This window comes from Stegostoma tigrinum, chromosome 30 (assembly GCF_030684315.1).
Source record: "Stegostoma tigrinum isolate sSteTig4 chromosome 30, sSteTig4.hap1, whole genome shotgun sequence".
NCBI classification, from domain to species: domain Eukaryota; kingdom Metazoa; phylum Chordata; class Chondrichthyes; order Orectolobiformes; family Stegostomatidae; genus Stegostoma; species Stegostoma tigrinum.
The window spans coordinates 15,148,048-15,163,396 of NC_081383.1; the positions used below are offsets into that span (position 1 = coordinate 15,148,048).

The window sequence follows — 15,349 nt, forward strand, 5'->3', positions numbered from 1 at the left end:
TTTTAAATTAGAAAATTTTGCTTTATTGAACATTGTAGAAGGAATGACAGCTTTGTAATCGCAAAATTTGGGATTTCCTCCGTCTCTAGCAGTCTTGCAGTAGTTAGCATTTTTTAAAAAAACAAACAGTACCCTCTGCCAGCAACCGGCAACTTTCATAACACCCCAACCCAATCAAATACATATTTTATCAGAAAGTTGGAGCAAACAAGATATTAAACAATAATTAAGAAAAAATCCAGAAAACATAAATGTGCAGATTTCTACCACTGGTTCAACACACTTGGGTTAATGTAGATCAGCCAAGATTCCACTTTTGACTACTGACCAGCACCACATGTTGACAGTACATGTCTGTAAGCAATAATCCCCTTGTAAAAAGTTAGCTGCCACTCAGGAAAAGAAACAGGGGCACCAAAAGTTGTCAACCTCTCAGGCATGTACCACCATTTAACTAGATCATGGCTAATTTGATTCTAGTCTCAAATTCCACACTGCTGCTGGTTTCCCATAATCCTAGAGAGTCTCCTTAAGTAATGAAATTAGTCCAGGCTGGTCTTCAATATACTCAATGATTTTGTCTCCACAGCCTTCTGGGGCAGAGAATTTCACAGATTTGCAACCATTTTCATTCAAGTTGCTTGGTGAATTGGATAAATCATCGATTAGGGTGACAGTCACCTGTGAGACTACATCTAAAAGAGATACAAAAGTTTTAACAAAACAAAGATAAGAAAATTGGATTGATGGGAAAAACATTAAATCATAGACAGTTTACATTTGAAGTGTGTCAACATAATGGAACAGCATTATGACATTTAATACACGAGAGATTACAAATAAGATCACAATGTACTGCAAGTTCAACACAATGGACAATATTACAAAACATAGCTAGGTTATGAATATCAATTAGATTACCATATTTCTACAGCTGCAAATTATTTAATGAAATTAAAATAGATTATTCCCCCTAATCTATTTAATACCATACAAAGTACACACCATTTTCTGGTGCATTTGAAGTGTGCCTCTCAAACAATTTTAAGTTTCAAAGTGTTTCTTTCTAAATCAATTTTATTTACTTGGCTCTATGACAAAACAATTCACTGTTGTAAAAGCAATAAGATCTACAAGTGCTTCATTTAACTAAGTGACAACCAGACTAGATTAAGCTTTTCCTTAATAGTAATATGGTAGACAGACAAATTTAGGAGTCAAAACACTTACATTAATCAACTAGCCCTCAAAATACAATTACATACACAAGCTTAGTGAATGTGAGAAGCAAAACGTACCCCACATGCTTTCCTCTGCCTTCAATGTCAAAGGACAATCAACATCATTGTTCACGAAATCGTCACTCAGATTCGTTCTGCAATATGAAGAGAGTCTATTAGTTATGTTTGGTCATTTACAGCAACTCAACAAAATGAAACTGTTCAGGCTTAAGAATTTAATGTAATTTTTAACGATTTTCAGAAAAGAGTCACAAGGCAAATCCTAGTTAAGGGAACAAATTGTGCCAGTAATGTTATATGGTCCAATTTCTTTTCTTCAAGGGAAAATATTTTTAGAGGGCTCACTGTTAAAAATCAATGGAGTAGAATACCGCAAGCAACTGAATGAATAAAAGATCAAGGAATGAAGCTTTATAGTAAGGTTTAGTATGGAGCTCAATTTTAAGAGTTGGATTCTGCTAGAGAACTAACCCAATACAATAAATGAAATTTCACAAGCACATTATTTGAGTGTTTTGAATGAACAGTCAACATAAACTGCCTATGAGAGTAAAAGGAGTTACCTCAAATCTAGGACTATATCCACATTTGCACTTAGCCATGTGCTGTTTTCATCTCAGGTTTCATTGAAGAAGGCACAGCACTTCGTTCTCCATGGCCATTTCTTTCCAAATGTTAGCAAAGATCCTTAGAAGTTGTGAAGCGTTATAAAAATCTTTAAATGGACTTGAACACCCTTCTGAACAGACATTTGCACCTAATTTAGCTGTGCCCAATTTTATAGCAACAGAGACAGTTTATGAAATGTTGATAAATTTTATCCTGATATTTCTGATAACTGAACTCTTAAAAAATTTACATTTTATCCAGCTGCTGGTACTAATATTATCACTTCAGCCACAATGTAGCCAACTTTGGAATGGAAACTTTCCATTTGGTAATCAATTACTCAAACCAAGAAATTCACAATAGAACTACCAGTTTTTGAGAAACAGGGAAAGAGAGATTCTTCTTCTCTTAAAAATAAACTAAATTCTTCAACAGAAACAGACAGCTGTTTGATATCTAGCACCAGACGCAATTCTTTTCAAACCAGTATGGCAAGAGAGATGTACAATCACCCCTTCAATATTACTTTATGTAAAAACAGTAAATTATGAAAATTAGTACTAAAAACTTAAGCAATAAGACTGAGACAAAAGGAGAAGTAGACTATTCAGCCCAAGGAGTTTGCTCTGCCAATGAGATAATGGACAATCTGATTATCCTGAACTTGCTTTCCCCATAACCTTGCACTGAAAATAGATTATCTAAAATGAAAGGCAAATACAAGAGATTCAAAATCCAACCTGAGGAATAATCTCAAACAGCATATCTGGCAATGACCTCGGGCAAGCCTGTTACATGAGAAAACTGGTACTGTGGTATGATTTTATTAGAATTCCTACAACTGTTGAAAAGGGACAGTTCAGATTTCAATTTAGATCAGCTGATTGATACCTTCTGACAGTACATTACTTTGTCACAGGTTGCTCAATTCTAAACTGGCAATTTTCTCATCAATTAACTAAGGAGGATATCAACTGTGGTTATACATCTACAACCGATCAGCAATGGAAGACTTGGTTGCTTGCTTACATTAGTTCCTAATAGCCCCACTATTCTTCAAAAAGACCTTCTTCCAACTAGCTTTAACATTACAGATTGCAGAATTAATCCATACCTATACCCCTTCTACTGCATCCCATAAGAATCCAACTACAGAAAGATCAGGGTTATGAGTCATGTATTTTGTTTAATGAGGCTTCGTGAAGCCTGTTTCAGTACAAAAGGTCAACTCTAAACCACTTGAACATACAACACAAAGAAAGCCATTTCCAAATATTTCTCATCCAATACATGTCAACTTATAAAGATACATTGCTCAGGACTTCATTCGTAAATTTTGAAGAATTTGGAACATGATTAACTAATTATTTACAGTGTACAGAACTCTTGAAACTACTGAAAGATGCACAAATGTCCAATTACAAGTTTAAAAATAAAGCCTTTTATCTTCAGCAGTATCAAAGCGGTTTGAGGCAGAGAATATCTTCTGTTCCCGTGTTGCTTTCCTACCCTGCTACACTAAAGGAACGTTTCAGATGACATTTTTTTTTAAAAAGAAACAAGAATAAGTGGCTATGAAAGCCTTTATTTTGAAATAAAGACCACAGCTTGTTCAGCTTCTATAAAACATCAGTTTGCTTAGCATAAAAATAGATTGAGAACACACTATAGCCCCTTTTACGTTTGTTTTACTAAAATTGCAGTCAACCCCGCAACTTCATTTCCGAAATAACAACTTTACAGGAAGCATTTGAGCAATATTAAAGAAAAACAAAAAGATTCTAAAGTAAAATGAAAACCTCAGAATATTACTAAGAAAAACATGGAGGGCTTTGCCATCTGCCTGAGAATGCTTATTATTTGATTGTTTAATTCCAATATTACCGAGCCAACACTTAGTGTGCATCCTCATGTCAGAAGCTGTCAGGCTGTGATTAACAAGGCCAAACTGAATTACTACAAGTCAGTGAGAATAAAAGTACACAATACGATTCCACGAAGCTCCGAAAATCTTTATAAATACAGCCATAGGAAGGACGATCTTGAGTCAGGAAGATTTATTTATTCGTTGTGTGTAGCTGAGAACAAGAAGCAGGTACAATGTAAAAAGACTGCAATAGTAATCATAGCTTCCTCTTCCTATTGCTAGATCAGTGCTATGGACTGAATTGGATCATGGTTTAGAGCTAGGAGGGCACAGTAACACTAACCAAAGATTATGACATTTGAAGTTTATGGCATTTGCACTTCCAAACTAAATGTAACCTCATAATTAATACATTATGGGAAAATAATAGGGGACTGGGTTAGAGATTTTTAAACTTACGTAAAAGTCTCGTAAAGATACTCTCAATGCTTTAGAAATTTAGAATACATGCTGCTTTCTTGGTTTTGGTTCTACACTGTAGAGCCTATGATTTAAATGGGAGGACAAATCTATTAACTTAGCTGAACAGATGGCAATAAGATTGGCATGCAGATTAACAGCTAAGTTTAAAAAGCTAAAATCTTAATGGAAAAAATAAATTAAACTATGGCAGTATAAAATTTAAGATTAAGGTCTGTCAAATATTGTACTACTGCAGTTAATTTATACAATCCAGTAGCAGGAATTAAGTACTATGGTGCAGCACAGACCAACATGTTTCTTCAAGCTGGACCCAACAGAACTGCAAGGCCAGAACCTACCATTAGTAGAACTTTCCAACCCCGCGCCCCCCCCCCGCCCGGAGATACACTGTTGAGTGATACTACAGGAAGAATCAATATTACACTGTACTTAACCTACTGTACAGACTATGGTTCTGTATTTCAAATCGTGTGGACAACACTGAAATGCACTGCTGCACTAAACTGCACAGTGCAGCTACACTGCTTATCACAATATAGGCCTTCCCTGAAATTTGTTACCAAGATAATGAGATCATACCAGAAGATGAGGTGTAATCCCAACCCAATAATTTTCCACGTAATATCCATTTTTAAATGGCACCTACCTTAACTGTCATAACTGTCCCTGTAGGAACCACCGCCACCATAACTCCCTTGACTCCTGGGAAAAACAAAATCCCTGTAGTGTTTTCCAGAACATTTATAGTCACATAATCATTAAGATCTACAGCATAAGGCATTAAAAACTTATGTCCTCTAGTTTTTAGCCTCCCCCACGCTAGTAAAACAAAACTTTGGTATTCACCCCATCCATGCCCTATAAAACTCTAGGGTCTCCTATTCAGCTTCTTCCTATACGTCAACCCCTTGGAAATCTTTTCTGCACCCTTTCAAGTTTAACAAAATCTTTCCCAGAGGGGCAATACCAGAACTGAATGCAGTATTCAGAAATAACAAATTATAGCAATATGCAGTCAATCATGGGCTCTTGTGGGGCAGTGGTAGTGTCCCTAACTCTGGACCAAGAAACCTGTGTTCAAATCCCACCTGCTCCAGAAGTAGATAACAGGATAACTAAGAAATATCTAAATTAAATAATAAATAAAACAAAACAAAATTACAAAGAAATATCTTTACCTGTCTCTGTTATAGTAGTCTCTAGATCCAGAGTAGCCACTTCTTGAATCATATCTTGCAATGTACCCTCTATCTCCTCCACCTACGCAAGCATCCAAATAATAATGAATTTAATTAAACAAAGACACACATACATAAACAAGTCACTACGAGTTGAAAAGAAGTTCTAGGACAACTATACATTGTCCAGAAATACAGCAACTTAGCTATTATAGAAATTCAACATGTAGCAAAGGGAGCAGTGAAAGTCTACACAGCAATTTTCTCAAGATCTGTTCTGTATGGATATGGAAGTGGTGAAATTTTGTTAAAACTATAATTATTACTGTTACATACCTCTAGAAAACCCACGGGCTCTACGTCCAGACCCTCCACGGAAAAATCCACGACTATTTGCACTTCCACCCCTGTAGCCTCGGGATCGTTCTCCAGAGGATTTTCCAGCTTGATCTACCCTAATCTGACGCCCATCAACAGACTACAAAGAGACAACATTATTAGACATCAAATGGCACCACTTGTCAAAGTGCCTACACTCATTTGCACCTTCACAAAAAGGCTTGGTTAGGTCACAGATGGAAGACTATGCCGTTCAGGTCATCACGCTATTGGAAGGACGTGAATGAACTGGACAGGATGCAGAGCAGATTCACCAGGATGTTGCTTGAGATGAAAATCACAGTTGTGAACGAAGACTGGGTTTGGCTTTCTTGGGGCAGAGGCAGCTAAAAGGTTCTGGATGTGAGTTTGCTCGCTGAGCTGGAAGGTTCGTTCTCAGACGTTTCGTCACCATTCTAGGTAACATCAGTGAGCCTCCGACGAAGCGCTGGTGTTATGTCCCGCTTTCTATTTATCTGGTTAGGATTTTCTTCACCAACCCAAGGAAACCTAACCAGATAAACAGAAAGCGGGACATAACACCAGCGCTTCGTCGGAGGCTCACTGATGTTACCTAGAATGGTGACGAAACATCTGAGAACGAACCTTCCAGCTCAGCGAGCAAACTCACATCCAGAACCTCAACCTGAGCTACAAATCTTCTCAAAACTCGCTAGCAGCCAAAAGGTATCTGATTCAGGTACACCAAATATAAATAACAAAAAGCACAGACAGTGTAGATCATGAGAATCTTTTCCACATGCCAGGTGGATCTAACCAGGAAACATAAATTTAAGGCGAGGACAAAGTGGTTTAGAGACAACCTGAGGACATTGTAGAAATACAGAATGCGCTGCCTGAGAGGGTGGGTGAAGAGGGGTATTCTTACAACATTTAAGCAGCATCAGGATGAATACTTAACATGTGATGGATGGTAGGCTGTGCACTCAATGCAGGTAAATGGGATTTATGGTAGTTTGATGTTTGTTGGTCAGCATAGCTGTGGAGGTCGAAGAGCTTATTTTATGTTGTATGACTATGACCTGCTTTCACCAAGTTATGACTGATGAGTTTTTATTTTAGAAAGTGCAATAATTACTACATTACAGGGAACTACAGCAGTTAGCTTTTAACTATTCAATCAAAAACATTAATGCTTTATTATAACAGAAATACAAAGGCACTTCACAGGATTGCAATTGGACAAAAAAATGACAAGTTTAAAAAAAGACACGTGGCAATCTGGAAAACCAGAATCAAAGTAAATCAGGTAACAGATTCTGGAGATGGTTTCAGAAAGGTGGGTCAAAGAATGGGTAGACCTATGTGGCATTAGAGGTGAAAGTAGACATTGAAGTCTTTTATAATAGATTAATGGTTCAAAGCTGAGCATCAAACAGGACAAATTTGTGAAGATGCTTCAATTAGAGACAGGTGCCAGGGAGAGTGACTGATTGATCAAGGAACAGTGATTTTCCTTAGTAATGTCAATGAGGAATAAATATTTGAGTAAGGAATCCTTACTCCCTGACTTAAGTTCAAAAAGCACTACGTTATCTATCTGTGGGGGCAGACAAGGCAATGTTTACCATCTTACCCTAAGCACAGATAATTGATATTGCTCTCTCTATATTGTACTAAAGTATCAACCTGAATTATATGCTCAGGTCTCGAACAGTGAGACAGGAAATAGCACGAAGCCACTATTTAGGCTAAGGCATCAGACATACCACTTATGATACCTTAATTGTAGAGCTTGTAGAAATGGTGGGTATGTAAATGTACCTTTCCATTCATAGCTAACATAGCATCCTTTGCATCATCAGGATTTTCAAACGTGACGAAACCAAAACCCCTTGACCGCTGTGTCTCCCGGTCCTTAATTACAATAACTAAAGCAAATAAGGAAATAAACAAAGTTACAAAACGCCACCATACAACTGAAACAGCTTTAAAAATGTTTACAGAATTATAACAATTAATAGAAACAAGCCATTTGTCTCAAAAGATTAGCGCCAGTACTTATGGCCATACAAGGTTTCTTTTCCTACACTACTGCATCCTCCCACAGTAACTTCATTTACTGCTGCCCTCCAATTATGTGCCTCAGCACCAGTCTACACAGAAAAACATCACCACGTTTAAAATTGTAAAATTAAGAAATCAATGCTGTGGGGAGTACATGCACTTAAAAGCCCCCTTTGTTTTGTTATATACTGAAGATGGAGAATATAAAGAAAAAATTCACTTCACACAAACTTCCAAAAATATTCATTCATATTTAAGCTAGTGTGCTCCTGAAACTGGATCCTGCTTAAATACAGGGCATATTATATTTAGCTGCCACACACCAACCTTCAGAGATCTGTCCATATTTGGAGAAAACGGATTCCAACGACTGTTCGTTTGTGTCAAAGTTAAGACCACCGACAAAAAGCTTTCCTTCGTCAGACATCGTGTTTTACCTATCTGGGGAGTAAGTGAAGAGTAAAGTATTTAAGTTATTTTTGCATGGGGATGGTAAAGGGGTCGATTCGACGGACATAGTTTGAAGAGGGTAAAGAGCCGCTGGTTTCGGTTTTAGTGAATGGTTTGCGGCACACAGCTCCTCCCCAACGTCCCGTCCCCGCAGATGCAGTGCCGTCTCGGTCTCTCCCCACCTCGCAGGCAGAGAGAGAGAGAGAGAGACACGGTGCCGCAGTGCGGCACGATCCGGGTCCCACGCAGTGGCCATCTCTGGCCGGCTCGGCTTTGTGGAGCCGCCATTTTACAGACTCCCCCCTTCGTTTCTTCTCCACCGTCCCTTCAGTTAGAACAAAAACACCAACCTAATTCTGTCACCACCCCCCACCTCCGCACTGCTCGCCATTATTCGTCCCAGCGGACTCTAGCTTCAAATACGGCGGGTTGATTTGCGCCCCACTTCCATTCGGAATTGAAGCCGATCCGGTTATGAATCACTCCCCCTCCTGCGTTATTAACGGACCGGCCTTTCCGTGGAGCCCACCCTGCAAGCTGGCTCAAAGGAAGCCGCTCGGTTTGACCAAAACCGTCGGCGAGATTCACCCTACGCGTGCACAAAGCTTCACAGCGGCCTTCAACTCACTTCAACACAGATTCAAATACGGCAACGCAGAGCTCCGGTTCGATATGAGAGCACGGCAATATGGGCTGCTATTTATAACCGTCCTCCCCTCCCCCTCCTGCTAAAATGCCCCGGATCCAGTAGCTCTGCGCATCCTCTCACCCCCTCTCCGTGAATGAAACCTCAGCATAGCTGTTGCTAGCACCCTTCAAGATACAACGCACAAGGGACAACACACAAAATGCCAACTTAACACCTTTATTTAGTTAACATTTCGGTTGCAACAAAAAAGTCTCCCTTCTCTTCTCGACCAGAAATAATACAAAAGATGCAAACAACCCAAACAATTTCGCGGGGATGGGGAGGTTTAACAAACGGTCACCAAGTTTCTCTCAGCTCATTGAGCTCGCTCCGCTATTCAAAATCAAAGACTTCTACTTCAATAATTTTCGTACGCTAAAAACGTGTAAGACGACAGGAATCAATTACTCGGAGCTGAGAATTCCAAAATTTTACTACCTGCAAGAAAAATCCTCGACATACCACGGACGAGTTTCACATTAAGACTCCTACTTCTGGATCAAACCCTTCACGAGGTTTAATGTACCTACCCTTTCATTCCTTTTTAAAATTAGTACAAAAGCAACCCTCATTCTTCTCAGCTCCAGAGTACAATTCCAATCTATTCTTCCTCATACTTCAACAGGAAACCCAGTAAAACCTGAGGCTTCAGTTCCAAATTACGGGAAATCCTGTAAAGCCAGTTCATTAATTTTCAAGTATTACAGTTAGCTAGTTTTCACGTGGACCCAGGTGCACCGAGCAAGTATCTTCGCTTCTATCTGCAACTCCTCCTAATTAAAGGTCAAATTCCTTTCAACTTAAAAGTTGTCTTTGCATTTAATAAATTCTCTAGCTGCTTTCGATTTAGAAATAACTTCATTTCGCCAGTGTTCCAGATATTAAACTTATACCAACTCACTCCAAAATTCCTTATAAGTCTAATTCTAACCTGAATTAACTTCCAAAGTTTGCCATCCAACAAAAAATTACATCGACTCCCACATTCAAGTCATTGATACTTTCAGAATAGAATCCACAATCCGTATAGTGTGTAAGCAGGTTGTTCAGCCTATCAAATCCAGACTGTTCCTCCAAACAGAATCCCAGACTCACGCACCAAACCCTCCCTATCTAACCTGCATATCTTTCGAAAGTGGGAGGATATCCATGTAGACATGAGAATGTGCAACGCAGACAGTTGCTCGAATGGAATCGAACTGGCACTGGGGCAGCAGTGTTAGCCACTGTGCCATCCAACACTGATCCTGCAGTACTTCAGTCACGTGACAACATAAAAATGATTAATTTCTCAGTCTGTTTTCTGTTTGTTAACCAGTTCATAATCCACACCAGTAAATTCCCCCCCCCCCCCCCCCCCCCGCCTCAATCCCAAGTGCTCTACTTTTGCTTAGTAACTGCTTGCTGGGATCTCAATCAAAAGCCTTCTGAAAATCTTAAACATCAGTTCCTGTTGTCTAGCACAGTACATAAGGGGGCGCCAAATTCTCAAAAAACAACTCATCAGGCTTATCAAACGTGATTTCCCTTCCATCATGTCCATGTTGACTTGTCCAATCCTATCGTCATTTTTGATGCGTCCAGTTATCACATGCTTTGTTTACAGATCCAAGCATTTTCCAACTCATGTTAGGTTCAGCATTCTGTAGGTGACCAGGACCTTTAAGATTCTCCATGAATCTCTCTTTAAGAGAAGAAAGGGTCTAGGCCCGAAACGTCAGCTTTTGTGCTCCTGAGATGCTGTTTGGCCTGCTGTGTTCATCCAGCCTCACATTTTGTATCAAACTCTCAAACTATGTTTAGGTCACTCAAGGAATAGCTACCTGTTCTTCAGAGAATGCCAGAAACAATCAAGTCATTCTGCTTAGGAATTCAAAAGTGTAACAAACTTGGCAACCTCAAAATAGTCCTAAATAATGCACTGAATTTACTTGAAACGGTTTGTAGATTGTAGGTGCACAAAACACCCCAAATAAGAGCAGTTTTCCCTATGCAATTTTAAAAAGGTGTTCAATAGGTCAGAACATCACATGATGCAGTCACCCTCTAATAAAGGAGTTACTGCAATGAAATGCCATGTCAAAACTGTGAATCTGCTTTCTTACTTAGTTTCAACTGCTGAAAAGATTACAAGCACCTTACAATAAAAAGTGATTCCAGCATATATTGGCATAGGGATCAATGGCTTTAAATCCTATTTTTCTTCTCTTTTCTCGAATGGGAGGCACTACATTCCAATCAGTGGGAACTATTTGAGAATTCCAACTGATTACAAATTAGTACATCTCCAAGAACAAACTCTAAATCATTCAAACCTCCATATTTTAGAAACAAGAACTAGTCATCACTGTTGAGCTCAAATTTTTTACACCATATGCATCTACACTCTCTTTTGTTAATGACCAACAAATGTAATGGCATTTTTGATCAGTATGCCCTTTATAGTCCCAACTACTGCTTACTTCCTGTTAATTTCCATATTGGATAAAACTGTTGGACTACAGTACCATGCAAACACCAGCAACATCGTACAGGAAAGGTAACAGTGACCTTTAGTCTACAGAGAGATCAGATTAAGCGTTTTAGTAAAGTAACAAGGAGCTCCAACCATGATCATCATGGCAAAATTTAAGCAGCATCTAACCATGATTAAGTGCAGTAGGTCTGCTAAAACATGGTCAACGTTCTCGACACACATTAAATGAAGCACCATGCTTAAGTGTTTGAAAAGAGACACTGGGATTGGTACACGTTTCGTGCGATAATCAAACACAGGCTCAAGGGACAAACTTTAGAAAAAGAGACTTTCATAGTTTGAGTGAAAAACTGGCTGACACTCATTATCAAACGTACACATGAAGTGCAGTCAACATGATCTTTATCTTTTCCTTCAACGCTTCTATGCATTCAAATATTTGATCTAGCAAGATGGGTGCACTACCAAATTTTCTGATGTTTGCCTTCAATTATAACAGTTCAAATTCAATCTACAACTCCATCCAATCATATACTTTCCAACGGTAAAATATTAGAATTTCCTTTCTAAACTTCAACCCCTGGTTTCATCCTTAAGATTCAGTTTAAATTGTCTTTTTGACCAAGTTTCTGATCACCTTTCTTAGTAGCTCAGCTTGGTATCAGCTAATACAAGGTGTGTGTGTGCAAGATGATGATCCTGCCTCTGTTGATGGTGCCATATAAATAAATGTTGCACTGTATTCGATAAAATGGACATTCTGGTATACCTTCAATCTGACTCAACAGTTCCCTTCACCCCATCCACTGTACCATCCCTTAGATCTCACCACCAGGAATTTTCATCACATCTTCGATCATCACCTCTTCTTAGCTCAAATCTATTCTAATATTTCATTCTTTCTCTAGCCAAAAAAAAGCAGAGACACTTCAAACAGGCCATGCACAGATAGTAAGGGAATTGTAAACTATACCAGTCTAGAAGAATGAAATGGTATCAAGACAACCCTCATAGAAAATGTAGTGCATCAGAAATCATGGTTTCTCCACACAAAAATAGATATGCAGATAAGATCAGGAACGTTGTCAAAAATATGGCCAAATCAAGGTAGCAATTCTTCACTACAGCATGCAAATCATGTCAAATAACCCCAGAAGTAAGGCCAATAAATTTGAAAATATAGCACTCACATAGCTTTAACATAGCAAATATTTCAGGAATGTCAAAAAAACCTAAAAAAGGATCCAAAATCAAGGATAATGGCTAACCTTCTCCATTTTAAAGCTTTATCAATGTTTTGCTGACTGCAAAGTCTGCATCAATAAATTTTACCAACAGCCTAGAAGAAATGTGGTCAGTGATTTCGATGCAACAAACATCCATTTTCCCAATAATAATTCTAAAACAGGCACCATCTCTTTCTACATACAATGATATCAGCAAGGTAAGCAGTTAACCATTTTGAATGGCTTTTACCAATACAGGGCTTCACTTACATTGTGTCAAGTGAATTGTTTTGAGAGTTTGGATATGTATGTGTTTAAAACACCTAAATTATGTGGTTTCTCCATCTTCTTATAGACAGTCAAGTTTGGTAACAACACCACAGTATACTGATTAATAGTTAATAAATTGAGTATAGATCAGGTGGTGGGAAAACAGTTGAGGGAATAACAGTAAACTCCTGTTTTATAATCCTATGATGGCGCCTTACTTCCGCTAGCTTTGTGCAAGGGCGCGGGGGGGGGGCAGGAGGCAGCCTTCTACAGCTCTTTTAATACAATTGGGGAGTATTAAAATAGCAGCACAGGCAAAATGGAATAAGTAGTACCTTTCAAGCTGTAATTGTGTCGTAATAATATAAAGTGTGTGTTTGGGTATCCTTCCAAACTAACTCATGACAAACAGCAGTTTTCACAGTCTGTATCTCAAACTCACGTAGCACAGAAATAAGTAGCAGGTTGATGCATTTGGTCAAATTCAATTCTCACAAACATACTTCAGTTAACAGTTTAAGAAGATTGATTTATTTTCAAATTAGGCAAGTTGAAGCATGAAATTAACAGTGAACCACACTATATGTACACTAAATAATGAAACTGGTCATTTTTACACAAACTTTTGACTGCTAACTAAATCACGAGTAGGTAATCAGAAGGAGATTCTCAAAACAGCTGCTCAATTCCATGTTTGGCTCCAATGCTGAACTAGGCAGAGTTGAAGACAATTTCTGAATGATCTGGAAATTAAGATTCATTATAAAAATTAAGGCATGCACTATTTTTCTCCCCATGCTTCATGGGATACCGCTGTCACTAACAAGGCCAGCATTTATTCCACATTCTTAACAGTTGTGGAATAGAATTGCTTGCAAGGTAATTTCAGAAGGCAGTTAAGAGTGTGTCGCGGATCTGGAATCACAAAGGCCAAACCAGGCGAAGATGGCAGATTTTCTTCCATAAAAGATTTATGGAACTAGATGGACTTCTGTAACAATTATAGTTGTGGTCATCATGATAGAGACTAACTTTAATTCTAGATTTATTGATCAAATTTAGACTTCAGTTTGATGTAGTGGGATCTGAATGCATTTCCTAAACATTGGCTTGGATTGCCGATGTAGAGTCCAGTGACCACGTTACCTCCACCGTACCTGGGGATTTACTTTTGTCACGTCATGACTGTAACCAAAATCTGCAAGTATTCAGTGTATCCTTATCATAATTCAATTGTCCCATCAAAGCAATCCTAATATGCTGAGCCCTTGTATACACAACCACTCAAACTGGATATTTTGACAGTTAGAAAGGGAGATAACGACAGAAAGCTATTTTCAAACTTTTACAAAAATCTAGTTTTAGTCAATCCTGATTTCAAATGTTTACTCGAATCAACCTTCCTAAGTCCGAAATGTCAGCTTTCCTGCTATGCTGCTGCTTGGTCTGCTGTGTTCGTCCAGCTCAACAGCTTGTTATCTCAAATTATTACCATGCTTTGATCCTACAAATTTCCTACTCCCTTGAAGCCTGCAGAATTCCTATCAACCAGTTAGAATCTCACAGAATGGGCACAGACCCTTCTATCCAATGAGTCCACGCTAACCATGTACAAAATAGTCTCACCTGCCTGCACTTGGCCCGCATCCCTCCAAACCATTCCTATTCATGAACTTATCCAAATGTCTTTTAAACGCTTTAACTGCAACTGCATCCACTACTTTCTCTGGCAGTTCATTCCACGCATGAACCAGTGTTTTTAAAAAAAAAATTGATCCTCACATCCTTTATAAATCTTTCCCCTCTTACCTCAAAAAACATGCACCTTAATTTTGAACTCCTCTACCCCAGGGAAAAGACCTTCATCATTCACTTAATCTACACCCCTCACGATTCTTATAAACCTCAAGAAGGTCACCCTTCAACCTCCAATGCTCCAGTGAAAGATGTCACATCTTCCCAGTCCATTTCTCTCTCTCAAAGCCTTCAGAATTGTTTTTATGTCTAAAAGCTAGGTCCTCTTCAGTCAGTAAAATGTTAGCTTCTCTGCTAACAAATGTGTACAAATGAAGGATAGGGAAAGATTTACATCACCTAAGAATTCCAAATCCTCAAAAAACTTACAGTAATGTGTCTACAAGAAATCACTTTTCCTGATGATTCTGCATAGAGCGTGCAATTCTAACTCAGGTACCACAGGTGTTACAAGCTGCACTCATGTGTTTCCCTAATTTGGTCGTCTCATGATTGGTAGAGTGGAAAATTTGATGAAGTCAAAAGGTCATGTGGTCAGTTAGTACAGGAGTTGTTAAAATAACAAGAGGATTTAGTTCCTGAGAGAAGTTGAAGCATCTAATTTTAATGCCTCCTACACCCAACTGTGGGCATAAAATAAGTAATTTTAGTGAAGGGGCCATCAATTATGATCTGAATTATTCCCACTAGAACAAGAAAG

General features: G+C 38.6%; 2 protein-coding genes across 11 annotated transcripts in view; both read right to left on the reverse strand.

The window, feature by feature from the left end:
- LOC125465758 (cold-inducible RNA-binding protein-like) overlaps positions 1-15,349 on the reverse strand; it is a 25,035-nt gene continuing 9,686 nt past the window's right edge. The window contains exons 1-9 of one of the 10 annotated variants that reach the window (XM_048559552.2): positions 8,863-10,219; positions 8,112-8,221; positions 7,542-7,648; positions 5,715-5,856; positions 5,379-5,460; positions 4,847-4,902; positions 1,805-3,928; positions 1,299-1,375; positions 1-695 (exon numbers count right to left, since the gene is read on the reverse strand). In XM_048559552.2, coding sequence (XP_048415509.1) covers positions 4,848-4,902; positions 5,379-5,460; positions 5,715-5,856; positions 7,542-7,648; positions 8,112-8,211 — 486 coding nt within the window. In that variant the 5' untranslated portion in view covers positions 8,212-8,221; positions 8,863-10,219 and the 3' untranslated portion in view covers positions 1-695; positions 1,299-1,375; positions 1,805-3,928; position 4,847. Of the gene's footprint in view, positions 696-1,298; positions 1,376-1,804; positions 4,262-4,569; positions 4,903-5,378; positions 5,461-5,714; positions 5,857-7,541; positions 7,649-8,111; positions 8,226-8,862; positions 10,220-15,349 lie in introns of those variants that run through there. The other 9 variants (XM_059638593.1, XM_059638591.1, XM_059638595.1 and 6 more) reach the window with 9 other exon arrangements.
- LOC125465760 (cold-inducible RNA-binding protein-like) overlaps positions 13,403-15,349 on the reverse strand; it is an 18,905-nt gene continuing 16,958 nt past the window's right edge. The window contains exon 8 of the mRNA XM_048559558.2: positions 13,403-13,637. The gene's annotated coding sequence lies outside the window, so the exon portion shown is untranslated. The remainder of the gene's footprint in view (positions 13,638-15,349) is intronic.